At 59.4% G+C, this 24,601-nt stretch overlaps 1 protein-coding gene across 2 annotated transcripts in view; it reads right to left on the reverse strand.

Annotated features, from left to right (window-relative positions):
* AJAP1 (adherens junctions associated protein 1) overlaps window positions 1-22,917 on the reverse strand; it is a 44,376-nt gene extending 21,459 nt beyond the window's left edge. For both annotated transcript variants that reach the window (XM_074848234.1, XM_074848236.1), the window contains exons 1-2: window positions 22,772-22,917; window positions 5,326-5,993 (exon numbers count right to left, since the gene is read on the reverse strand). In XM_074848234.1, the coding sequence (XP_074704335.1) occupies window positions 5,326-5,993; window positions 22,772-22,800 (697 nt within the window). In that variant the 5' untranslated portion in view covers window positions 22,801-22,917. The remainder of the gene's footprint in view (window positions 1-5,325; window positions 5,994-22,771) is intronic.
* Between the last annotated feature and the right edge of the window lie 1,684 nt (window positions 22,918-24,601).

The following is a 24,601-nucleotide window of genomic DNA, read 5'->3' on the forward strand; positions in this document are numbered from 1 at the left end:
TTACCATTAGTGGTAGGAAAACAACAGATGCTCTGAGTACCTGCTATGCCCCAGCCAGGAGGGCTGTGACCAAGCACCCAAGCCCCTTCGCGCACACGTGCCGCGCAGGTTGTTTCCTTGTTTCTTTCTCCCCGCTCTGCCTCAGACTTCCCACATCTCCCAGTTTGACCTGAAATGCTGCAAGAGGGTAAATCTCCTCAATAAGGCAGGGCTGGGTCTGCCAGCACGTGGCCAGGAGCAGGGAGGGTTGAGGCGCAGAGGCAAGCCCTGGACTGCAGCAGGATTTCCACATGCACCGTCAGGCCCTAACGCATCTCCTGCTCGCCCCTCGATCAAAGCATCGCGTCTAACCACGGAGGGACCATCCCAAACGGGCCCCAGCAACAATCATGAAAAAGAAACTGGCTCCTGCGAGCAGCTTAAGTGCTTATAGAGAGGGAAAGGGAATCAGCACCGTGGCAATTGTTCCCGGCCAAAATAACCTTCTAAGCAATTTCCACGGTGAGCATCACAGCCCACGCAGAAGCCAACAACCGCCGCTGCTGCTGCTGCTACCTCCGCCTGCCCCGCGCTCAGCTCGGCACAGCACCGTGTCGGGCAGCCGGACACGCTGCATCCCCCAGCCCGAGGGGCACGCCAGTCCTGCCTGCCACAGCTCTACCAGCGAAGGATTCCTCTCGGGCGGCTCAGCAACTGTCCACGGCGCCCGGCCCGGCTCCCTGCCGGCATCCCAGCAGGCAAAATGCAACTGGTAGAGCCGCACGAGCCCCGAACGGGGAAGGGCCGAGCTGATGGGCTCTGCAGCAGCTGAGCAGCCGGTACCGCACCGCCGGGCAGTGGAGCGGCAAAGACAGCAACCACCGGAGAGGATCCACTGCTCAAACCCAGTCAGTCAGGCACGGGAGCCCGGCAGTTGGCTGGCTGCCCGCTTCGGGCATCATCCCCCGCTGCCTCCAGACGCGGGGATGGCGATGCCGGCGGCTGCCCGAGGAGGGGCTCTCTCCGAAGTGAGGTCTTCTGGCAGGGCTCAGCACCCCATCCTCATCCCTGCCACGAGTCTCCTTCCTCTGGTCTCGCACGCCCTGGGCACGGGGATGCCTCTGCCTCCTCCTGAGCATCCGGCTGGGCTCCAGAGGCGTTACAGCTTCCCCAGCCATCAGAAAACGCATCTGATCCCTGAAAGCCTCATCCAGCCCATAAAGCTGCTTTCGGACAGAAAAATTCAATCAGGAGCGTTGTGCGGCCGCTCTGCAGCAATCACAGCCACCAACGGCCTTTCCCAGGGGGATCAGTCAGACTTTGCCGTAACACCAACCCTGCTGCTGTTTAATAGCTTGTAAGAAAAGTAATTTACAAAAACCATGAGGGTTAGATACAAGGGAGGAGATATGGCAGGAGTCTTCTTGGAAAACCCTGTTGCGGTGCAAAGCCGGTTCATCTGCTGCCTGACCCGCTGCGCCGGGAAACTGCCTGGGGTCCGCTCCTCTTAACACCCCTCCTGCCTTCAAAGCAGAGTTTGGGCAGGCAAAGCCCCTTGGTTTTCCACCTGGCAAATCAGGGCGACTGGCTCCAAAACCCAGCCCAGTGAGCATTAGTCATCCTGAAGTGAAAATGCAGCTCTTCAGCGAAAAAAAAACCCCACACTAAGGTTCCTGGAAACCTCCTGGTATTTTGGGTTGGACTGATGAAAGGAGGAGAACATCCTGCTGCTGCTGCCGCTGCTGTGAAATATTCTTGCCAAGAACAAAGATCCTAGAGGCTTATGTTAAAGACACTGGGACTTATCTTCTCAGGTGTTACAGCAAATATCACCAAGCAATAAATACTTCTGAGAGCAGCAGAGGAGAGTTTCTGGCTCATTTAGCCACACGTGGGTGAAGGCACACACACACACGCACGACATCTGCTAATCCCGGGGAGCAGAGAGTCCCTTCTCCCTCGCCAGAGAGAGCTCAGCTCACAGCCACGCTCGGTTCTTGCTTCAGCCAGCATCCTCCAGCCTCGAGGAAAACTGCAGCGGATGCACGGCCTTACGCAGGATCCTTCGGGAACCTCCCGGGAAAGGCGACCGGCGGGTGCCGGCCCCGGAGATGCCGTCCAGCCCCCTCGCCTCCCCTCCGGCCGCCGGCTCCCCACGCCTTCGCACGGCGGATCAAAGAGGCGGCTCCATCCCAACCGCCCAGGGTTTTCTTTTAAACACATTTTATCTTTAATTAATTCCTTTGAAGCCTGTCGCATCCGCTATCTCCTTGCATCCAGTGCCCCCTCTCCTGCACCCTCTTTTTGAAGGCACGGTCAGCTCCTGGCGGGGAAGCAAATATCTCTATTATTATTATTTATTCCCAATACGCTCCCGGCCAGCAGCGGGGAGGGAGCAGAGGGTGGGCTGGGGCACGCCATGAGCTGGGCTCCGGCTGCCGGCACGGCAGGTGCCCACACTAGCACCCACACAGCTCCTTACCCCCACCTAGGAGCACCCGGGCCCACAAACCCGGCCCCCACCTCTGCCCTGGCCCTGGGGAGGGGGTGCCCCTCAGCCCCAGCTCCTTCACGAGCACACCGCTCGCAGACCACGATGCCAAACTTGTTGCGCACCAGCAATCCAACCACCATTAAGAGCAGCAGACGGCACATAAAGTCTTCTGCCTTATAAAGCACTTAAAGGTTTAATTAAAGACGGCTTTATTCTAATAATACTGAAAGGACAGCCTCAGACAACCCAGCAAGTGCAATTCATGCCTTCACTGACAGCCTCTGATTCATTCTTCTCTTTTCTTCTTTTTTTTGGCTGAGCCCACAGTACAGGAGGATGCTCTGCCTCGGTGGCGGAGCCCAGCCTGCGCGGAGAGCACCAGCGTGGCCGCCCCGCCGAAAGCTCCTTACGGCCCTTGCGTCCTGCAGCACGCTGGAATTTTAATTATTTCTCTCTTTCTGTGTTCCGCCATAAAACGATTATGACAGTCCCCAAAAAAGGAAGCACATTTTTGAAAAGCATAAGCATAAACTCCGCCTGGGTGAACATATTGCGTCCCCATCTGAGTGCCACCAGCGCTCTGCCAGGCGCCGAGGGTGCCGGGGTGGCACCGGGACAACGGCACTGGGGCTGGGGGTCACCCCGAGCAGCCCAGAGCCCCTTTCTTTACGGACACTGCAAGTCATCCCTCTCCTGCCTTTTCTCCTACCTACAAGTGGAATATTTGCTATTCCAGGGGAATTTTTTTAAGCTTGTTTTTGCTGCTAGTGAGTCACGGAGAGATGTTGTTTCTGTTTTTTCTCTCGCTCTCCAGTGAGGAGGAGCAGGGCGAGCGGAAGATCTAACCAAGCAGGACGGCTTCACCTGCTCCTCTAAGTGAGTGCTGCTGCCTTCGCTGAGGTGCCCCCTCCCCACGTGAGCCCCAAGGACCTCCCTGTTCCCCCCAACATCACCAAGCACCCAGGAGCAAGGGCAGGGTGCAGGGGGGACATGCAGGGATGCAGCACCCTCAGCAGCACCCGCTCCGACAGGACCGTGGGGGCCCCTTGGATGCGGGAGCCCTGAGGTGGCTCTGCTGGCTCCTGGGGTGGCCCCAGCTCCGTCAGGTGCTGCAAGTGGGGCCCCCCCAACCCCCCGGCTGCTGCTGGAGAGAGCTGAAGGACCGCAAGCTGCGAGAGCAGCATCCCTCCCTGCGAGAGCAGCATCCCTCCTCGCCCGCCCGCCCGCCTCGGGCTCCTATCGCGCCGTGCGGTGCCTTGCGGGACGGGGATTTGCGATGCTCGCTGAGGCAAATAAAAAGTACAGATGAGTTACCTAATCCTAATTTGTAGCCATATGTTTTTCCCAGCAGAGAACAAACACTTCCAGCCGCTAAAGCTTATATAACAGAGAGGAGCAGGGCTTGAAAAATGCACAGCCTCGCACAGGCGTGTCGCCAGCAGAACTGGCAGCGGCACGGCCGGTGCTTCGAGACGGTGGCGTTGGCCACTGGCTCCCAAAACGGTCGCCCCGAGGCACGGCGGGGCTCAGTGTTCCCCACCGGGAGCCTGCTGGGGCCCTCCTGGGCGCTCAGCCCTGGCGGCGGGAGGAAAAGCAGACCCAGAGCTCGGGCGCTTTTCTATTTAGGGTGGACAGGCTGAGCTTAAAAAGGTCCTTCAGCCCCAGGAAGGAGTTTATTGTATTCACCACGCGGCAAAAAGTAAGTTAATTAGCAAAAACTCCGATCACAGAAAAAGCCTTTAATGAGAGCTAAGAGGCGGCAGATTAAAGCAGCCGGCCCCAGGGGAGGCTGCCGGGACACGGAGGCTTGGAGCTGGTGGTCTGCGGGCCAGGGAGGGCAGCGGCAGCACCGGCAGGCAGGCTGTGTGGGCAGGCGGTACGGGCAGGCGGTATGGGCAGGCGGTATGGGCAGGCAGCACGGGCAGGTGGTATGGGCAGGCGGTATGGGCAGGCGGTACAGGCAGGTGGTACGGGCAGGCACACAGCAGCACCACCGGCTTGTCCTCGCCTAAACGAGGCCACCGACTCCAAAACGCTGCACGTGCTGCAAATGGAGCCGGCAACGAGCCCACCGGACCCCGCGCGCCCGCAGCGGACGATGCCGCCGAGGCCGGAGGCGCCAACTGGAGCCAGTCCGGGGAGATGAGGCCGAGGATCTCGTCACGCGTGTCACGCAGAGAGCAGCTCACGCCAGCAGTCGTTATCAACGCTCCCTCACTAATTTATCCAACCGATTCCAGCGTTTTTTTAAAAGGTGTGTAGGCTGGGAGTTTTTTCACTGCTATAAATAACTCCTCTAAGTCAGGAACAACACTATGGTTCACTTGTCTCTTTCTGCCAAGCAGGGCAGGCTAGATAAATTAATTGGGATTAAGATTAGGCCATAAAATTCTTTTTCGATTCGACTAGAAAATCACTGTGGGCTAAAAGCAGTCGATGCACAGTGAATAAATTCTGTAAACTAAACAACGGCGTCCCACAGTTTAATACTGGCAATAACAAATATAATTTGAAATAAATGGGAAGCAGCTTTCCCATCCATGTCCACGCAGCAGACAGCGCTGGGGGAACGCGTCGCCGTGCCCGAGCGCCGCGCTGAACACGATTACGGGAGATGGGCTGGGGATGGATTCCGCTAATGGGAAAAACACAGCAAGCTACTGGAAAACACTTCGGATAAAAGCCATGAATCAGAGCTGCTACTTCCCTCCTGAGTGCTCTTGTTTAACACCATACACTTATTTCTGTCCTGGGCAGCGCTGCCACCAGGGAACTTGTGTCACAGTGACCCCTCCGCCCCAGGACCTCCCAGTCCTCCCAGTTTACCCGCCATGGCCCCCGGCAGACCCTACCTGTGCTGTCTCCCAGCCCACGGGGCGGGCGAGCATCCTTGCCGCCGCTGCTGTGGCCGGCGGCTGGCTCGGCGGTGCTGGTGCGGCCGGGGCTGCCACGGGGCACGTCCCCGCCGGGCGCGGGAGCCAGGGTGCTGGGGGGTGCACGGGGCGGCGTGGCGGCGGCGGTGGCGGCGGCGGTGGTGGTGGTGGTTGTGGTGGTGGTGGTGGTGGTGGCGGCGGTGGTGAAGGCGCCGGGCAGCGTGCTGCTCTCCAGGGAGTCCTCCTCGCCCGTGGGGCCCCAGATGATGACCTCAGGCATCATCGTGGTCTGCCCGTCCCGGGGGGCGAAGCCGCGCCCGCGCAGTTGCCGCCGACCCCTCCGGGAGCGGTGCCGGTGCGGGGGGTGGCCAGCAGGCAGCGGGGCCGGCGTGGGGGGAGGCCGGTGGGAGCGGGGTCTCTGCGGGGGGGACGCGGGGGTGCAGGTCCAAGGGGGTCCGGGGCGTCGCAGCTCCTCGCCGCTTCCCGCACCCCACAGCGAGCCGCGGGACAGTCTGTGCCGGAGCGGTGGCCGCGGCGAGAGCCTCTCCCCAGCACCGCTGGCTGGCGGCTGGCAGCTGGCAAGGTCCATGGCTAGGTGGAACATGGCTATTAAAATCCAAGCATGGCTTCCAAGCGGGCAACCTGACCTGTGGACAGACAGCAACCGTGTTAGGAAGGCAGGGGAGCCACCCCACGCTCCCCCCCGGCACGGTGCGCCCCGGCTCCCCCCACCCGGCCACCCAAGGCAGCCCCCGGCAGCGCGGGAAAGCTGTGCCATCAGCCTCCCCCCGCACCCCACCCAGAGACCCCTGAAATGGCATTGCAGCCCCCAAACCCACCCCCAGGAACAAGGCGGATCGAGGGCCCCCATCCAAAACCGTGGCTTTGCCACTTCTCAGTCGGTCTGTGAACGCCGCGAGTGACTCGAGGATGGATTTTACCATGGAGGGCCCTGAGGAACCAGCCAGCGCCTGCGTTGCCCAACCTCAGCCCTTTTAGATGAATAATCTAAAGCAGACAGACAAGTGGAGCATCGGCAGCTGCCGTATGGGTGAGCCCTGAGCCAGGGTACAAGGAGCTCGCGGAGGGCCGCGGCATTAACCCCTCAACGAGCTGAAGCAAAGCGGACGTGGACTCTTGCGTGGGCACGTGTGACCTGTCACAGCGGTCGCCCACGCCGCAGCAGGAGATGGCGCCCGGTGCCGAATGCGGCCCCGCGGCACCGGGATGCGCCGCCTCGGCAAAGCCCCTGCCCCAGCAGGAAGGACGAGCAGCCCCTCTCACTTCTCGCTCTTTCACAGCAGAGCTGGAAGTCATGCCGAACTGTTGGCAGGCTCGGTATTTACAATTCTGCTTTGATGTAACGTGCCACCATCATGTCATGTCATGTCACATCAAAGCCCTTCCCTTCCTCAGCGGCACCACACCTTGCGAGGTTCCGCTTCACTCTCGTCTCCTCCTAAGATGCTACCCCGTGCAAAGTGTTTCACGGTAAGATAATGCCTGATACACAAATTTTTCTTGTTTGTTTTTTTTTTTTTTCCCTCCAGGAAAGAAACCATTAGGCCAAAGCCCAAAAATCTTTACTCCACTTTATTCAGCTTTTACACAAGGAAGACTTTTGTCGAACTCAGCAGGAGTTAATGAGAGCTTTATATGGCTAAATAGACTAATCCTCCGCAGCGCTGCGCCCCGTAAAGTCCTTGGTAGCACTACAAAATGTGCATCTGGTTGACAGAAGCATTTGTACACTCCCTCCACGCGTGAGCAAATGAAGCTAAAGGAGCTGACCTGGATACTCTCAGGCACAGTCTTTTTCTGCTCAGAGGATCTCTTTTTTTTTCCCTAATTGGGTATTTTTTCAAAGCGTAACAGCATTTATTTTGGGGAGGAATAAGGTGACGCAGGGAAAGAGCGCAGAAGGAGAAAGGGAAGAGCCAGAAACAGACAACATAAACCAAAATAGTTCAGGCTGGGGGAGGAAGGATTTCAAGGCTCAAAAAACCACAAACCACCCAAAATGTTGTTGGTGAGGTGTTTTTTTTTAGAGGCCGGCAGAGCGGTGGCAGTGCCGGGGGGGGCAGCACGACGAGTGTCTCCCACGTGCTGTGCACCGGCGAGGAGTCAGGAGCTCGGGCTTCTAGCGAGAGCATCCCCCACGGATTCACCTTCGCGGCGCTCGCATTCACTCCCGTGACACGTCAGGCTCGATTCCAGCCTCTGCCTGACTCCCTAATGCCACCTGAAATGTCTCCTTGAGAGGAATGAGAGGTGCTGGGCACCCCCTGGTGCTATGCTCACCCCAGGTATCACCTCTCTACCCGAGCAAGCCCCCCGCATCGGGCACGTTCATTAACAGCCACCTAACGAGGCGAGGGAATATGCACCCAGCCCAAACTTGGTGCTCGCTAAACCCCAGCTGCTGTGTGGAAGCTTCTGAAAGACAAAATGCCAGTCCTCGGTACTTGGGATTGGCAGCTTGCAGGAAAACCAGATTTTTTTTCCCCTCTTCCCATTTCCTCCCGCGTGCTCGTGACATTCTGAAGCTGCAGTGACGGCAGACCCGAGCTGGCGGCGCCGCTCCCCACAGCACCAGGAGGACACGTGGGACAATGCCACGTACAACCCCCCGGCTTCACGCGGGTCAGGCCAGAAACTCGTGCCCAAGCGCAGCCAGGCAGCAACGGGTGACACCTGGGTGTCCCTTGCTCCTGGCACCACTCCCCAGGCCACAGCCTCTGGGGAGGGACACGGTGGGGGACGCCCAAGGCTCAGAGGGGGCAGCACCCTGTCCTGCCCCACGGACAGTGTGGGTCACCCTCCTGCCTTCGAGCGATGCCAGCCACGGGGCTGTCACCCAAGGAGAGTCCTCCCGGCCAACCCCCCGTGGCTGGCACGTCCCCAGGAGGTGGCTTCTGGGACGGGAGCGGCGAGTCCGGTTACCTCGGAGGAATTTTGCGTGGCATGCAATCTTTTGAGGGCTTTGCAACAACAGATAAGAGCAAGTGTCCTTCAGAATAAATAGCAGCGTGTAGGAGTTGCCGTTGTCTAGGCAACGCAGCGCGATGTGCTCGGCGCGGCGGCGGGGATGCGGCAGTGCGTGGCGGGGCCGGCGGTGGCCGGGGCCCCAGGCTCCACCGCAGGACCCCTCCTTCCCTCCCCCCACCACTCCTCCTGCTCCCCCAGCCCCACTCGAGCACCCTGCCCAAGCTGGCAGCGAGAGAGATGCGTCCCAAAGGCAGCCCAGGGAGCAGGTCCACATCCCACCCTGAGGTCCTGCCGCCTCGCGCTCGCCCCCAAACCACCCGGGCTGGCCCACAGACACGGGCTGCCCCTCCTGACATGGGACCCCCACACCTCCCCATCGCCAGAACAGGCAGGGAGCATCCCTCGGCTCTCGGGAGGCGTGAGCAGCAAGTCACCCTGCTCGGAGCCTGCTCGGACGTTTGAGCTTTGCTGAGACATCAAATGGCACAAACCCTCCTCCAACCGCATGAGCCACATCCCCCCGGCCGGCAAGCAGAGGTGAGAGGAACCTCCACGGCTCTTGGTGCAGGGAGTAACTCACCCGTGGCACCCACAGAGGGGTCCCGTCGTAAGGAAGGGGAGAAAGGGGCTGGCTGTGCACATGGCACCCATCTGCCTTGGTTCGGGGATGGGGCAGGCAGGGCTGCGACTGTGCTGAACCCTCTCAAATCAGGATTTTAAATTAATGATTCTCCCCATAAACACACACAAAAACACCACCTTTTTTTCCCTTGCAAAGAGATATGAGGAGAGTGGGCAATTTTCATCTTATTCCTTTTCCCATCTTGGAGGTGAATGGGAACGTTGTCCCAAAATGATTCTCAAACTCAACGAAAAATTCAACAAAACTCTGAAATTGGGTTAAAAAAAGAAACGAGCAGTGGAGATATTTGAGAAGATGAAATCCCTTCTTCATCCGAAATCTCCTCATCCAAAGCCTTTGCTCCCACGAACCACAAATCCGCTCCCGCGGCTTAATGGATGGAGAGGCGGCCGTGTCCTCACACCGTAAGGGAAACTGCCACAAATATTTACCTGCACTTTGTGAGAAGTGCAAGAGCAGTTTTCAAGGAAACTACTCAGATAATTAGAGGGCTCACGCACATTAAGCGCTGCAGGGTTGCTTTGCTGAGCCCAACCGAGCCAATCTCCAGTTTAAAGGCGATGGCGTTGTGGGGCTGAAGGTGTTTCAGACGGAGCCGTCGCAGCCCTCCCGCCGCACGCGACGTGTTTCAGAACCCTCCACAGTACAAAAAACCCGACTCAAATCCTTTCTGATGCAGCCGTTTGCTTTGAAGAGGAGGCAAGTTGGCACTTAACAGAGATATTAATTTCAAGGAGGCCAGAGGACGCGATCTCGCTGCGCTCTTCGCTGGGCGGGAGGAGGCTGCCAGGGCTGGCGCGGTGATGCCGCCCGGCTCCTCCGGCCTCGCCACCCCCGCGCCAGCAGCCCCGCAGCCTTCGGCTCTTTCCCCACCGGGAAAGCCGCGACGACCGAATCCCTCCCACCGCGACGAAGCTTCACGTGCAGCCAGCAGCCCCCGAGCGCTTTGAGGAGCACGCAAGAGGAATGTTTTAGTAATCAGGGATCTGGGATTGTGGCAGAGCTGAAAACACAAGTTCATCTCTGTCCTGGAATTATTTTACAAACACGTGGAGTGGGGAACGGCAGCCCCCAGCCCCCCCTTGACCTGCGTCCCGGCCACAAACCCAAACCCGCTGCCCCGGGCCATCAGCCGGGCCCTTCGCCCTGCGACGCGCTGCAGCCCCGAGGCAGGCGCGGGGGCTTCGCCGCGCTCTCCGCAGCAACGCGCGACGTTTCCTGATCAGTGAGGAGCGTCGCGGGGCGCTTAGTGCTCGTGAAGCGACGGAGCTGCACGTGCTGGCGGAGCAGTACAGCACGGGAGCTGGGACAGAAAAGATGAGAGCAGGCAGGACAAATGGAATAAAACCCCTCTTCCGCCGCCCTCCACACACGTTAGTTTGCGTTTCTATCCACGGAGGCAGCTGGCCTGAGCACCCCCAGGGCAGAGACGACTGTGGGAGCACTGGGGTCCGGCAGCACGAGGGGAGGGGAGACCCCACATTGAGCCCAGGGCTGGCAGCACCCCAGGGCCTGTCCTTGGCTTGGTGCCACCTCACCCTTGGGCCACGCTGCTTCTTGAGCACACTCTGCCACGCTGGGCGAGAGCCAGAGCTTCCAGAGAAGTTCCCACCTCGCCACCATGCCCAGGTTTTTAATTCCCACAGCTCTGAAGGCTGCGGAGCCCAGCGCCGCTTCGGGGGGCTGCCTTGGAAATCAGCCGCTGCCACTTGCATGTGTGTGGGAAGGGAAAGCAGGAACATCCCGCATGGCTGGAGGGAGGAGGTGCACGGAGCAGGAGGGAAACGCCTCTGCCCCAGTCCCAGGGACCGTTGGTGGCACCACTGGTGAGCCCCAATGCCATGGGCAGGACACGGGTTAATCCAGTGGCTGCAAAACCAGGCAACCGCTGCACCCCCAGAAATCCCCGAGTTGGGTCATCTGCCTGAGCAATTAGCTGGGATCATGGTCACCGAGCGGCTCTGACAAACGGCAAAACACAACCTGTCAGCAGCCTGCAAGCCGTTTGCACGTCACCCATTTCCCCGAAGCCTCAGAAGGCTCCCTGGAGCGTGAAGCCCAGGGCAGCGCCGGCAAGAGGTGCCTATTTGCGTCCCTTTCATAAGGTGCTTGTGTGCTCTCCAACACCGGCCGCTTTCTCCTGCCTGTGCAGACACTTCACAGGCAGCATTAAATGCCGAATAGGCTGATTTTTAATGCAGAGTTATACAAATGGAGCCATTCTTCCATTTCATGCCTCCTGTTAGGTAATCTATTGGTATTGCACAGGGAATCAAGGTTATGTCCTTGTTGGGGTGATTTACGAACTCTGAGCATTTCATATCTCCAAACACCAAGTGAGACAGAGACAAAAATATTCCAGCAGACGCCCAGAGCGCGAGCGGGAGCCGTGGCCAGAGGGATGGGGCGATGTTTGCTTGTCCCAGGCAAGACCTGGCAGGAAAGCGGGTGCCACGCTCTAGGAAAAGCGTCCTCGGCTGCGTGTCCTACAGAGGCGTCCGGAGCGCGGCACGTCATGGGAGTGTGTGCAGGAACTCGCTGGCTTCGTACGGATAAAGAATGAGGCCGCTGCATCTTGGCGGGTGACTTTCACGCTGGAGCAAGAGGAAGAGGGGAAAGTTTCGGTGGCAGACACTTGGCCCGCAATCGCGCGTCCTCGCCGAGGTGGGGACTGCGGACCCAGCGCCTGCCGCAGCCGCTCTCCTCTCCAGCCCCGCTTTCGTGCGTGACGATCCCTGCAGTGCAGCGATGTCCTTTGTTGTGACACTACCAGCCATCGCCATGGAAATAGAGCACCACCGGGCTGCCACGGGACCTCCCTTCGCAGGGCTGGGAGGAAGGAAGCTGCGCGTTCCTGGGCACGGGCGGCACAGACGGGTGCCAAAAGGCACGTGGTGAGTTACGCAGGAGACCCCGCAGAGCACCCCGGCAGGGCACCCAGCACAGCACCCACCGCACCCCGGATCCGCATCGGGACCACGGGCACCGCCGACCCCAGCACCTCTCTCCCAAGCCGTGTTTTGCTCCGGGACAAGTCGCTCCGAACCCAGACCCAGCGGGAAGTGGGAACGTACCATTCACTGCGCCGTCTGCAGCCACGACTTCTTCCAAGATAATTATAAATTTGCGACAATATGGCTGCCAAGCTCTTTAAAGCCGGGACTGGGAATTAAGGCACAAAAGCTGACACACAGTAGCACCCAGGTAAATTAAATGTGCCACATCACTACCTACCTATATTACAGAACTGAGCTTCAGGATTACCTACTAATAAAAGTGATATTTAAAACAAGTCCGGAGTTCCTCTGCTCTCCCCCTCCTCCCCACAAGTAATTAAACCGACACCGCTTCCCACGGCAGAGGGGATGGGATTTATCACGGAGGGAAATCAGCAGAGGGTGAAATAGGCTGAACCCTCACCACCACACTTGCACGGCCAGGCAGACGGTGCCCGTTTCCCTGGAAAATGGGGCGAAAAGATGTTGGCCAGGGCTGGGGAGCAGCGGGTCCTCCCCAGGACAGAAATGCCGAGATGGAGGCGGCCGGATCCGTCCCTGCCTGCACCTGGGGGGACGCATCCCGCGGAGGAGCGGGGGGCAGGAGGGCGGCCACGGCGGAGGGGAGCCGCTCGCTTTTCTGCCTCTGTCTTGAGCTCACCCAGCTGCAAATAAACAATTTTAACATCTGAATAGCCGCGAGTGCGGAAGGCATAATTAATACCCAGCGGTACCGCCAATATGCTGATGCGGTAGGCGCAGCCCCTGCCAAGGCTGTCACAGAGCAGATCTGGCTGCTCTCACCGTCGGGTCCCGTCCTTCGCTGGAGGCAGAGAAAGGGCAAAGCTCCAAGCGCAGGAGCCCTGGGCTGGTGCCGGAGCCCACCGGTGCGGGACCCCTCCGGCACATCCCACGCCGTGGGAAGCAGCACGGTCTCACGGAGCAACACGGGAAAGAGGAATAAAGGAGAAAACGGAGAGAACAGGCGCACGTGGCATTCCTGCAAAGGCAAAAGCAGGTTTGCTCCATGTGCCTGGCCACTGCCAAAGCCGAGCCAACCTTTAACCGCAGGTTTCAAGTTCAGTTCCCATTTTCAAAGACTTTGGAGGATGCTGACAGGACTAAGGGGTGCTCAGTGCCTGCAGCCGGCCTGAGGATGAGTGCGAGAGCTCAGCGAACGCAGAGAGCTGGCGAACATCGTCCAAGATTGCCAGCCTAGTTCGACTTGCTCTAAAAAGGGCACAACATCTGCTGCAGAGTGTTTTCCCCGGTCTTGCGGGATTATTTCAGATAGGATTTGAAAAGCGCCGGGGGCGAGAAGCCCAGAAGTCAGCGTGTGCCTTCAGACAGAGAAACGTCTTCAGCAAATTTCGGCGCTCGGTGATTCACCCGCCGCTGCTCCGGCAGAAGGAGCTCCAGGCGCGGTCTAGCTCCCCCGGGAAGACTCAGCGGGCTGCGGTTCCATCCGCCAGACGTTGCGAGGCAGGGCCTGGGCAAGCCGCCCTGCGCTGCCTGCGCTGCCTGCACCGCAGTCACGCTGCCTCCCGCCCCGGCAGGGCAACAAACTGCCCCAGCCGGGCAACAAAGCACCCCAAGTGCTTGCTCTGGGGTGGGGGGGGACCATCTCAGCTGCAGGCTCAGCCACCGCAGCCCGGGGTAGGGCTGAAGCATCCCCCCCGGCGGGCACGGCGCAGCCAACCCAGCCGGCAAACACTGCGCGCATTTAAGCGTGGCAGGGCCGGACAGTGGGGCATTTCATCAAACCGTCGGAAATAACACTCGGGGCTTTGTCCCGCCTGGATAAAGGGGGTTTGTGAGCGCTGGCTTTTCCAGCCCAAACCTGCACCTGTCGCCGACTTATCCCGCTCGTCCCCCCCGAAGCCTGCACCAGCGCTGGGGCTCAGGCAGCAGCAAGAGCTTCGGTGCTGACACAACTTGCTGGGAAGTTTCTCGCAGATTTCCAAATCCACCAAAAATCTTGTCGAAGAGTCACAGCCTCCTGCTCCATTCTTGGGGATATTAAAAAAATCCCACAGACCTAGGGAAATTGGGGTTTTTTTCCCCCCTTATTTTAGCTTCTATCTAAACCTCCTCGTGTATCCCACCACCCCACGTGCACCGCAAAATCACTTCCAAGACTTTACTCGCTAACACCCACCCAGGAGGTCCCGGGAGCAGAGAACACCTCCCGCTTTCACCAAACTGGTGCTGCTGAAGGGGAGGGACAGCGACATACGTGTGGGGGCACTAAACCTGGGAGCTTAGAGATCATCCCTGACGCTGTACAGAATAAATAAGGACGGCAGTTGGGTTTAGCAGCTCCCCGCTACGGGCTCACAGAGGAAGGGGCGCTGCCCCCACAGCCACAAACAAAGGAGTTGCTCATTTCCCTGCTTTGCTCATGAACTTTCTTCCTTTGCCACACACCTGCCCCCCGTATAACCAGTCTGTGGGCAAAGGCAGGTTTCTGCAGGACGATTGGGCCTCCTCCTCGGACAAAACAATGGGTTTTCCTCTAAAGCCTGTATCCACGAAGGCACGGTGATTTTGAGAGACAGAGACTATTTGAACCCAGCCCTGGGGCTCTGAAGGGACCTACAGAGAAGAAGACCATGGTACAAGCTACTGCTTACACCGCCCTTTAACACCACCGCCTCACTGATAAATAACCCCAGCACTTATCTTATTTTCTAAATTAATGTGCTCAAGCGTGTCATTACAATGTACTGTCATGGTTTAGGAAACGCTTTGATCTAAAAAAGTAAGATAAGTTAGCTCAGTACATATAAAGTAGCAGCTTAATGAGCTTTAAAACAAAATAATTAAAATAGGTTCATTGCATTGTTGTAACAATACGGCTTCACAGGAGCCGTGATCGGAGTCCACCGCTCTGCCTGCCGAGACACCCGCACCAACGGGAGGTACCACCACTGTGGAAAATACCCAAGGAGAAAATATCTCCCAATGGGATTTTTAATGATGATCTCTCAAAAAGCTCCACTTTCCTGGGAGTGAAGACAAGCATGGACCCTGCTGGAAACGCCCAGACGACCGGCACAGGGCCTGGCTATCCCCTTCCCGCGGCGAGGGCTGGGTGTCCGCGTGGGAAATCCAAGCGACGCGGGTCTGAGCTCCCTCCCTGTGGTCTCCTGGTAGAGCTCCTCTCGATTCACACCGGAGTAACTGAGATCCGCCCCTGGCTTTCTCCCGGGAGGTCCCCGGCAGCCCGGGGACACAGAGGCCCTGCCTTGAACCCTCAGCAGCCATAGACGGGAACGAACACAGGGAAAGCGTGAAGAGTTTCAAAAGATCCAGTAACTCTTACAGAAATGGAGAAGATAAGAGAAATAAAGCCTCTAAAAGCAGACAAATAGACAGATGGCTTTTATGGAGCACGAAATACAAAAAAATAGAAGCAGCAGAGCACTCTTTGAAGGTGTGAAACATCAATAGAAAAGCCTGGAGAAAGGAAAAGCACAAGAGCTGGGGTGCGAGGGAGGGGAGCACAGCGCAGGGCATCGCATCGCCTGGCCGAGGCTCCGGCGCGGTGCCAGGGAGCTCCCGGCCCCCCCAGCTCCCGAGCGGGGCACTGGGGCTCTGCCCAGCCCCGCAGCGGGGACACCCTGCTGCTGGAGAAGGCTGACAGCTTGACATGCTTCATGGAGAACAGAGAATGGCCCAAAAAGATGGAGAAAAAGCCAAGCCAAAATAGAAAGCAAAGGCAGGGAGAATGAAATCCGGGGCAAAGACCCTTGATCCTTTCATACAGAGGCTTAAATCTCCTTTTAGCACTGAACAATCTCTTTTCCATGAAGAGGAGCAGTTCTCCCTGCCATGGCCACCTCACCACGTGTACAGCACCCGGGCACCTCGCAGGCTCCAGCAGCCGCGGGAGTGAAATCCTGTGGGATCAAGGTGAACATGAGTCACCAGAGGCACTCTGGGCGCCTGGAAAACACTGTGCTGTTTGTGGGCACACACCCTCCGGAGCCTAATTACCAGTGAGTCACATATCGCTGTGCTTTGCATCTCATCAAAAAAAAAAAAAAAAAAAAATCCCCTTTGCGGGAGAGATTAAACTTTTCAGAGCATTATCTCCAAGGGAGGGATGGAGGTCTCTGCCAGGCAGATTGGTGGCGACAGGAGACCTCCCATATCCCTCGCTGCTTTTTGCAAACCTCTGCAGTTTATCGCGTCTCCCCCACGCAGGGTCCGTGTGCCAGCAGCCTTGCGCCGCACAGGTCTGGACCTCCGGAAGGATGAAAGGGAAGAACATGGAATCATATCCCTTCCCACCAGATGCCCGAGCAGAACATCCCCAAGGAACTGCCCATACGAAACGTTTCCGTCCTCCTCCATCAAAATTAGCAAAATTGATTTCGCCAGAGAATATGTCACTTTGAGTAAGTCCTGAATATTTCACGTCGGAGGATGCTAAAGGAGCAGAGAGCCTCTTATGAAGTCAAGAAACAAGAAGATGAGTAACTCATCCTCATCCTTCCCAGAGAAATGTTAATAAGAAAGACCATGAAAGGCAACTACTTGTGGAAAATGAGTTTATTCTTCTCAGGAGCTCTTTTAAAAATAACTCTTGCCAGCATCTGAAATGGCAACGTTTTCCCTGCGTAACGCCCTGCGCTGCGGGTTCAGCCGAGCCCCGGCTTCTGCAGGGGAGAGGCTGAGCCCGACCGCGCTCCCGGCGGGAATTGCAGCCACGTGGCCTGGGCTCCCGGCATTAATCACCCACGTTTCGGTGGGTACTTAAGTGGATGTCCTAATCCATGTCAATTAACTGACGCTTCATTACTCGAGTCCTGCAGACAGAGGCGGAGATGCTATCGCAGGCCCCGGGAGCAGGGCTGGGGTCAGGCACGCGGGATGCAGCAATTAGCGGCACGCGTCCCCGAGGAAGCCGCGGCTCGGCTCGCCGGGCAGGCGAATCCCGTGGGGGGAAACCTGGGCTCCCCCCGACCTTGCCACATCTTCAACCTGAATGACACGCAGCCAAGAGGCAACACCAATTACCGCCGTTCGCTCTGAACGGAGCCTCAACTGCTGTCTGCTGAGCGACGAGCCTCAGCCCTCCCACACGAGGCTTTACGCAGTTTGCAAGCCAGCATTACGCAGCCACGTCTCCTATTTATAGGGCCAGAACCCACGGCATCACACGGAGATTCTCCCAAACATCCCGGGGTGCTGCAGAAAGGGAGGCACAGCCAAAGCCCCTTACGGATGGGAGCAGCTGGTCCCTGCGAGGTCGCAGCTAAATTCCACGAAACCACGGAACCCCCCTCGCCACGGTCCCTGCGCCAGCACGTCCCCATCCCCTCGTGTCAGGGCACGCACGCTCCAGCAAGCTCCATTTTTTCCATCTCAGGGGTCCAGACTCGCATTTCTCCTGCAGGAAGCACGTCACCGCTCCCAGACGACGTGTTGTTCTTGAAGCTGGTTTTACCCAGACTTTATTTGGAAGCCAGCGGAGTCCGCAGTGCTTGCACCCCAGCGCGCAGCGGAAAGCCTCGCCGCTCCACCTCGCCACTTTGCAACAGCTTCACCCAGGCCCGAGAGCAGATTTGGGGCCTCGCTGCCAGCCATCTTCTTCATCAGGAACCAGCAAGTCCCTTTCGTTACCTGCTCCAGCCAGGGAACGGCCTCTGCTCCGCACAGCACCGGGCAGGATGGGGCAGGCCTGTGCAGTGGCGGCATCGCTGATGGGGAAGCGCCAGCACCCACCGGCAGAAGGGGCCCAGCACCGCTGGGGATGCAACAACGCTGCCAGAAAAACAGAGCTGCTGGGGAAGACTTTTGGAGCAAATTTCCACAAAAATCATCGCATGTTAAAGTGTATCTCCTGCCTACACATCATTTCCAAGTCACAATGAGACATTTTGCAGATCAGAGTGGAAAATGAACACTTTATGAATGATGAGCTTTATTTTTTTTTTTTCTGGAAATCCATTTCATTTCTGCAGGACAGCCAGCAAAGGTGGAGGGCTGGGGAAGCCTCTGCCGCTGAATTCTGGTGGGGCGCTGGCCCAAAGGTGGCCAGTGGTCTCAGACAGAAAACCAGAGCCAGGCTCAGAGGCCTCGCCGGGGATGTACGACCCGCTGCGCTGTTGGGGAGGACCTCGGGCGAGTCCCCGGCAGTTGCTTCGGCCTCCTGCGCCCTCGGCGCTCGCTGCCCCCATCTCTGCTTATTTCCATGCAACTGCTTATCTGTCTCCAGCCAAGCCAGATTTCTCTCCTTTTATCGCTGTTGCTTGGTACCAGAAAGGCTGAATCACTCGGCACTGACAAGAGGACACATCCTCCTGCACTTGGGGTTACCGCTGTCGGTCTCCATCGTGCTCCCCGAGCATCGCACCCAGCAGCCCCAACCCTGAGCCACCCCGCAGCATCGCGCGGGCGCTCCGCCTCCGCCTCGGCCCACCCGCACAAGAAACACCCGAGAGACACAAAACCTCCCCAGAAACACCCCTCGGTCCCCGCCGCGTCCCGCAGCCAACGGCATCCAACACCGCCTCGAGCACTGCTGCTCCTCGCAGAGCCGCCGCGGCCGGAGAAAGGGATTGATAAACCCGGAAAGCGGCAGCAATTCAGTGGCAGACAAAACCTCATTTCATGAGGAATCCTCATAAAACCAAATTAATGTTGAAGGATGAAGGCAAGTAAACCTCCCACAGTTAAGTTGAGGCCACAGAGGCTCAGTTTAAATCTCCCAGCAGTTCTGATCTAATCAATGCATTTCAAAGTGAAATTAGATGAAGTACATCTCCATCACAGGAAATTATGTAAGCTATCAAAGTCTGTAGGTGCAGGTCCCGGTTAGAAGAGCCACAAGAAATATTCACATCAATTTGAATTCCATTTTTAAGGAGGCAGTTCAGGTCCAGAGTTTTACATTATTCCAATGAAAAAATTCACTCTGATGAAAACCATGTACCCAAGGTGAAGAAAGACCCAAGCGGCAGCTTCGGGAGCAACCCCCAGAAAACCTGCGGTGGCCGCTGGGTCACTGGGCTTGACTGAGGAACCCCCTCCCCGCGGTGCCGTCCAGCATGGGAGGGAAGGAGGGAAAAAGCCTTTGTTTTAAACGAGGGGGCAAAAGCACCGACGAGGCCGCTCCATCCTCCCCGCTGATCCCACCCAACACGCTTGGCTTCCAGGAGTTATCCCACTACACAAGTTCTGGTCTCAAACCTGAACCCCGTTGGGCCTGAACTGCTGTAACCCACTTCAGCATCATCAGCCCTCGACGAGAATAACAGGTACCACAACCCGGAGCGGAGCAGCTCCCGCTCCTCCGGCTCAGCATATTGATTCCCGTAATCTTTCCTCCCAGTCCTTCTCCTATTAGCTATATTTAAAGGCTTAAGCACGCATACATTTCCATAATGAACCTCAGACCTGTCGGAAGTCATATGGATTATTCACACCCTACAGAGCTGTTGTGCAGAGCCGCTCGCCGCGCTCACCGCCGCCCCGGATAGATGCAAATGTAAATAAGCCGTGTGGGGAGACCTGGCGGAGCAGATTTGGGTGAGGAAAGGTAGGAACAAGGTTATGGGGCCAGCTGGAGAGCCGGCCTCCACCTCACCGTGTTCCCCTTCACAGGCTGGGCTCTGGAGGAAAATCAGCAAGTCCTTATTTCCCGCAGACCCCAGCTCCGAGGCCGGGCTGGCCGCTCGCACGTCCCACGTGCCGCAGGCAGGCAGATGGCGGGTGACGTGGGGCAGCCCCAAGGCGACCAGGGCCAGTGGCCGCTCCACCGCCGCAGCAGCTCCCGTCCGTCCATCTGTCCGTCCCCCCACCGGAGACGCCACAAAGGCAACGCGGCAGCGATGGCTCCGGTGTTATTACAACAATTATTCGTGCTCGGGGGAAGAGGCTGCTAAAGACCAGCGCCGCTCCCTTTGCCTCATCTGTGAAATTGCTGCCAGTTAGGAGGTACGAACCGCTGCATAAAAGTGCAGTTTATTCAAGCATTATTGTGGCTGTTAAGTATCATAGCCGGTGACACTAGATGAATTTCTGTGGCAATCAATTCACCCGGGAGCAGCCAGCTCAGCCCCTGCGTGGATGCGGGATGAGTAAGGACTCCTCAGTGGAGGCCATTAACTCCCACTGCTTACTGCTCTCATTACTTTCCAGACTGCAAGGCTTGCATCTTTGACGAGCAGCTGAATCTACATTTGACAGCGTGAACCTGACGAGTGAAATTCATGGAAAATGTTTGCTTTGGCAGTAACTACAAGGCCCATAAAGTTTCCTCGGTGCCAGTGCGCAGGGATGTATGCTTTTAATGAGTTGTTTTATACAATCGGGAAGAAATCGCAAACAGTGTTTTTACTCATACTGCAAATCACTCCGGAGCTAAACGCTGTAAAAATCGTGGCATATTGTTTAAAATATTGTATTTGTAGCTACGGAAGGGAAGTCCCCAGCCAGAGCTAGGAGGCAGGCAGGCGGCACGCTGCAGAAAGCTGCCGTGCCCTCCCAGGCAGGCGCAGGCACTGACGCAGGCGTTTGCACACACACGTATGTCGGTGCCCGTTCGGGAGGCGCCGGAGCAGCTGCTGTCCCCCCCCAGTAACAGAAAGAAACAGCCCCTTCGCCCTGCAGCGCCCGCGCCCACCGCGCCGCCCAGGGCCGAGCGCGTCCGGAGCATCCCCGGGCCCTCGGAACCGGGGCAGCCGCAAGCTCCCTCCACACAAGCCAGGGCAGCGTAATCCTGAGCGACGCGGGTTTGCAGGTCTCGCCCTCCTCGGCTTAGGAGCCGGAGTGGCCCGCAAGGCCACGCACCCGCCGCGGCCCCGGGGCCAAAGGAAATCCAAGTTGAAAGGAGCAATAAGGCACCGTCCCCCCGCGGCAGGCGGCAGCTCCAGGCAGAGACCGCGCGGGGTGAAACGGGCGCTGGAAAGGTCTACTGCTTCTCTTGGAGCTATTTTTCTAGCAGTCTTCAAGAAAATGAGGGGAAATGACTTGGGAAATGTCAGAAATAAAGCCAGAAGCAATTAGAGTTAGAGAGAAGCAAGAGCAGCAGGCAAGGTTAGCAGTAAAGTTATCTCTTATTAAAAATAAAACACGGAGGGACTGGAAGCTGATGAGGTGGTACAGAGGACAGCCTGGCGCGGAGGACCCAGCACAGACAGCAAAGACATTCGCAAGGCGAATCGAGGGGAGAAGCGACCGGAAGGCTCCTGTTTTCACTGCTAAACTCTCCACAAAAATAAAAAAGCAGAGGGCGTCCTCTGTTTCCAAGATTACAGTCTTCTGCTGGCTCCAGCCTCGGGAAACAGCCCTCCAGCTCCACCGGGCTCTCCATCTGCCACAGCAGACACCCGAACGCCGGGCACCCCGAAAACCAGCTCGGATGCTTTCCCCAGGAGTAATTCCTAAGGTCACTACATCACCGCAGACTCCGTCCTTCCCGCCACGCAGCATCCTCGGCAGACGGACGGACGGACATCCCTGGCGGCAGCGTGAAGGTGCTGGCGTGCCTGGGCCATCCGGGCGCGTCGGCCGGGGGCCGGGGACGAGGCCGGGGGCCATCGGGAGCTCACTGGCCACGTGCCTCTGGAACAGGCTGCACAGCACACGCGGGTGTAAAACAAAAGCCAAGGGCCTCCCCCAGCTCCTCGGCGCAGACAAAACCTCAGGTCAAGTGTCACCCCCCCGGGACTCCATCCAGCGCTGGGGCAGGGGGACAAAGCCGCCAGCGACCGCACAGGGTGACGGACAAAGGCCTCTCGCCTCCCCCGCGTCCCGCCCGTGGTGTTCGGGGGGCCCTGCCCGCCTCCCCAGAGCAGCAGCCATGTTCTGCCGGAGCGCAGGGACGCGGGGAGCGGCGCGGGCTCCCCGAGACGCTGCGCGGGGGTAGGGCCGCAGCCATCGCTCACCCCGCAGCCGGGCGGGGGCCACGTCCCGCTCCCCGGGGAGTGACCGCAGGGCCCGGTGCGAGCTGGCCTCGTGTCCCCGCGCCTCGGGACCCTCAGAGTCCACGACGACGCGCCCGAACCGCCCTCCCGCTCGGCGGGGAGCAGGGTTTGACCCCAGCCCCACGCGAACCACTCGCCGGCTCCAAACCAGGACTTTTGACGTACAAAATGAGGTTGGGGGGCTGGGGGAGTGGGACGGGCCCTGAATCTCACAGCAGCACAGCTTTCCTCGCTCAACACGCCGCGGCTCTACCCGCATCCCAGCCAGCCCAGCTCGAGGTAGGGCGAAGCGGGTGCTGCTGAGGCTTCAGGGTTCTCCCAACACCATGGAAATAACAAGATTTCGGCTCAGATGACTTCGCAGCGGTAATGAAAATGGGTTACATAACACTTTGCCTCCGTCTCCTCTGCTTTGCAATTCTCGATTAATCTCCCAAACACATCCCCACATTCCCCCCCCCCCAGTATCTCCGGCCCCTTCCCCCGGGGTGGCGAAAGGGGTGGGGGGGCCCTTCCCGGCAGCGTGCGGGGAGCAGCCGGCAAAGGGACGCGGAGCGCGGATCTCCCCGCGCCGCGCGGAGACGGGGCTGGGGGGGGGGGAACGGGGGGGGTCCCGGACGAGGCGGGGGGGGGACACACACACCGCGCCGGGAGCAGGGACCGGCCGCGCCTCCCCGGGCTGCGCCGCCCCAGCCCGCACCCCCCGCACCCCGCTCCACCAAGTTCATCCTTCAACTCCACCAGCCGCTCCCCGAGCGCTGCCGGGCGGGCGGAGGCGAGAAGCGCAGCCGGCGCTCGCTCCGCGGGGTTCCGCGGGGTTCCGCGGGGTTCCGCGGAGCCACCGCGCCCCCCAGCCCTACCTGCTTCCCGGGAGCCGTCGCATCCACATCGTCACGTCTCCCGGCCCGGCGGGGCTCACCGCCTCAGCTCTCCATCCGGGCGCACCGCCCCGCGCCCGCGGAAGCGCTCCGCGCCGGGGCAGGCGGCGGCCGGCGGGGCGGGCATGCCCGGGGAGGGGGGGCGGGGGGGCCGCTCCGCCTGCCCTGGCCCCTCAGCGCCAGCGGGGCAGCTGCGCGCCCGCGGAGGCTGCGCGCCCCATGCGCGGCGGGGGCCCCTGCGGTGCGCGGTGCGGCTGGGCTCGGCTCGGCTCGGCTGGGCTCGGCGCGCCCGCGTCTGTGCGCGCACCCGCGGGGCGGGGGCGGGGGGGGGCCGCGGCTCGGGGAAGTTACGCGGGGAGGAGGCGGGGGCGGAGCGCGGCCCCTTCGCTCCGCGGCCGCGGTGGGGGCGGACCCGCCGCCGGAGCCGGAGCGACCGGCGGGGCTGGACCCCCCCCGTCGCCTCCGCGGAGGAGGAGCGCAGGGTCCCGCCGGCGCAGCCCCGCGGGGGAGAGACCCGCGGGAAATGGCCCTTCTCCCCCCAAAAAACCGCCGCCAACTCGCCCCAAGCGCCCCGGGTCGCCCCTTCCCCGGCGGCTCCCGGGGCGGACGAGCCGCTTCCTGCGCCCCGAACCGAGCCTGCCCCTTTAGGCGCGGGTTTAGCGGCTCGGCGGTTCGGAAAGGGGGGTGCCTGCCCCCTTAGGCGCGGGTTTAACGATTCAGCGGTTCGGAACAGGGGGTGCCTGCCCCTTTAGGCGCGGGTTTAGCGGCTCGGCGGTTCGGGATGGGGGTGCCAGCCCCGTTAAGCGCGGGTTTAGCGGCTTGGCGGTTCGGAACTGGGGGTGCCTGCTCCGTTAAGCGCGGGTTTAGCGGCTCGGCGGTTCGGGAGCGGGGTGCCACTGCGCTGATCCCCGCCCTCCCCGAGCAGCCGGTGCCTCCGGCCCCGCGCTGGAGGCGGTTTAAGGAGCCCCGGGGAAGGGGCTGTTGCCTTTTTAATCCGGGTTTTGGAGGCCGTGCGAGGCGGGAGAGCGGCGCCCGCTGGCACCCCGCTCCCCACCAAAAAATAAAATAAAATAAAGAGTTTCCACTCCTGATCCCGCACATCTGTTCTGCAGGAAAAATGTCGAGCAAGTGAGCGCGCTAATCTCCCGCTGGCGAGCGGCTTCTCCCGAACAGCCGCCGCCTCCTCCTCCTCCTCCTCCTCCTCCTCCTCCTCAGCCTCAGCCTCCCCGATCAGAGGTTTGCAGCAGCCGCCGCCGCCGCCACCGAATTTCCTTCAGCTGAAAAGTTCGTGGCTTTTTTGCTCTGCGCTCGGTTAAAGACAATAGAGCACAGAGAGGGCGAGTGAACGCGTGGGGAAGGGCTGTGGTTATTTTAAGAGGTGTTTCATCGGAGCCCGGTACGTTCTCTCTCTTTCCAGGGGTGCTGCCTGGCAGAAGCCACGTTGTTCCTATAGTGTGGGGAAAGAAAAGCATCTCTCCTGAAAAGCCGAGCTCCTTTGGATGGTTTCTGCTCAATTGCTGCAATAAAAGAAGTTTTTGTATGAATCTGGGGACAGATTCTTTGACGCAGCTCCCGGCTACGCGGAGGATGGGGGCTGCCTTTGTGCAGGGTCAGGGCCACCCGGGGGGGCCCCTCGCAGGAACAAACCTCGGGTGGGCCTCAGCTCCGGGCCGGGCAGGGGCACCCCAGCCGCCCCGGCTCGCTGCCGCCCCAACCATCACACCGGGGAGCGCGGCTGCGCTACAAACGCGTCTCTCCCCGCTGCCTTTCTGAGTCTCCGGGTTTCTTCCCCGCCTCCATACAAACTTAGTC

The sequence above is a fragment of the Strix aluco genome, chromosome 22 (genome assembly GCF_031877795.1).
Source record: "Strix aluco isolate bStrAlu1 chromosome 22, bStrAlu1.hap1, whole genome shotgun sequence".
Lineage (NCBI taxonomy): Eukaryota > Metazoa > Chordata > Aves > Strigiformes > Strigidae > Strix > Strix aluco.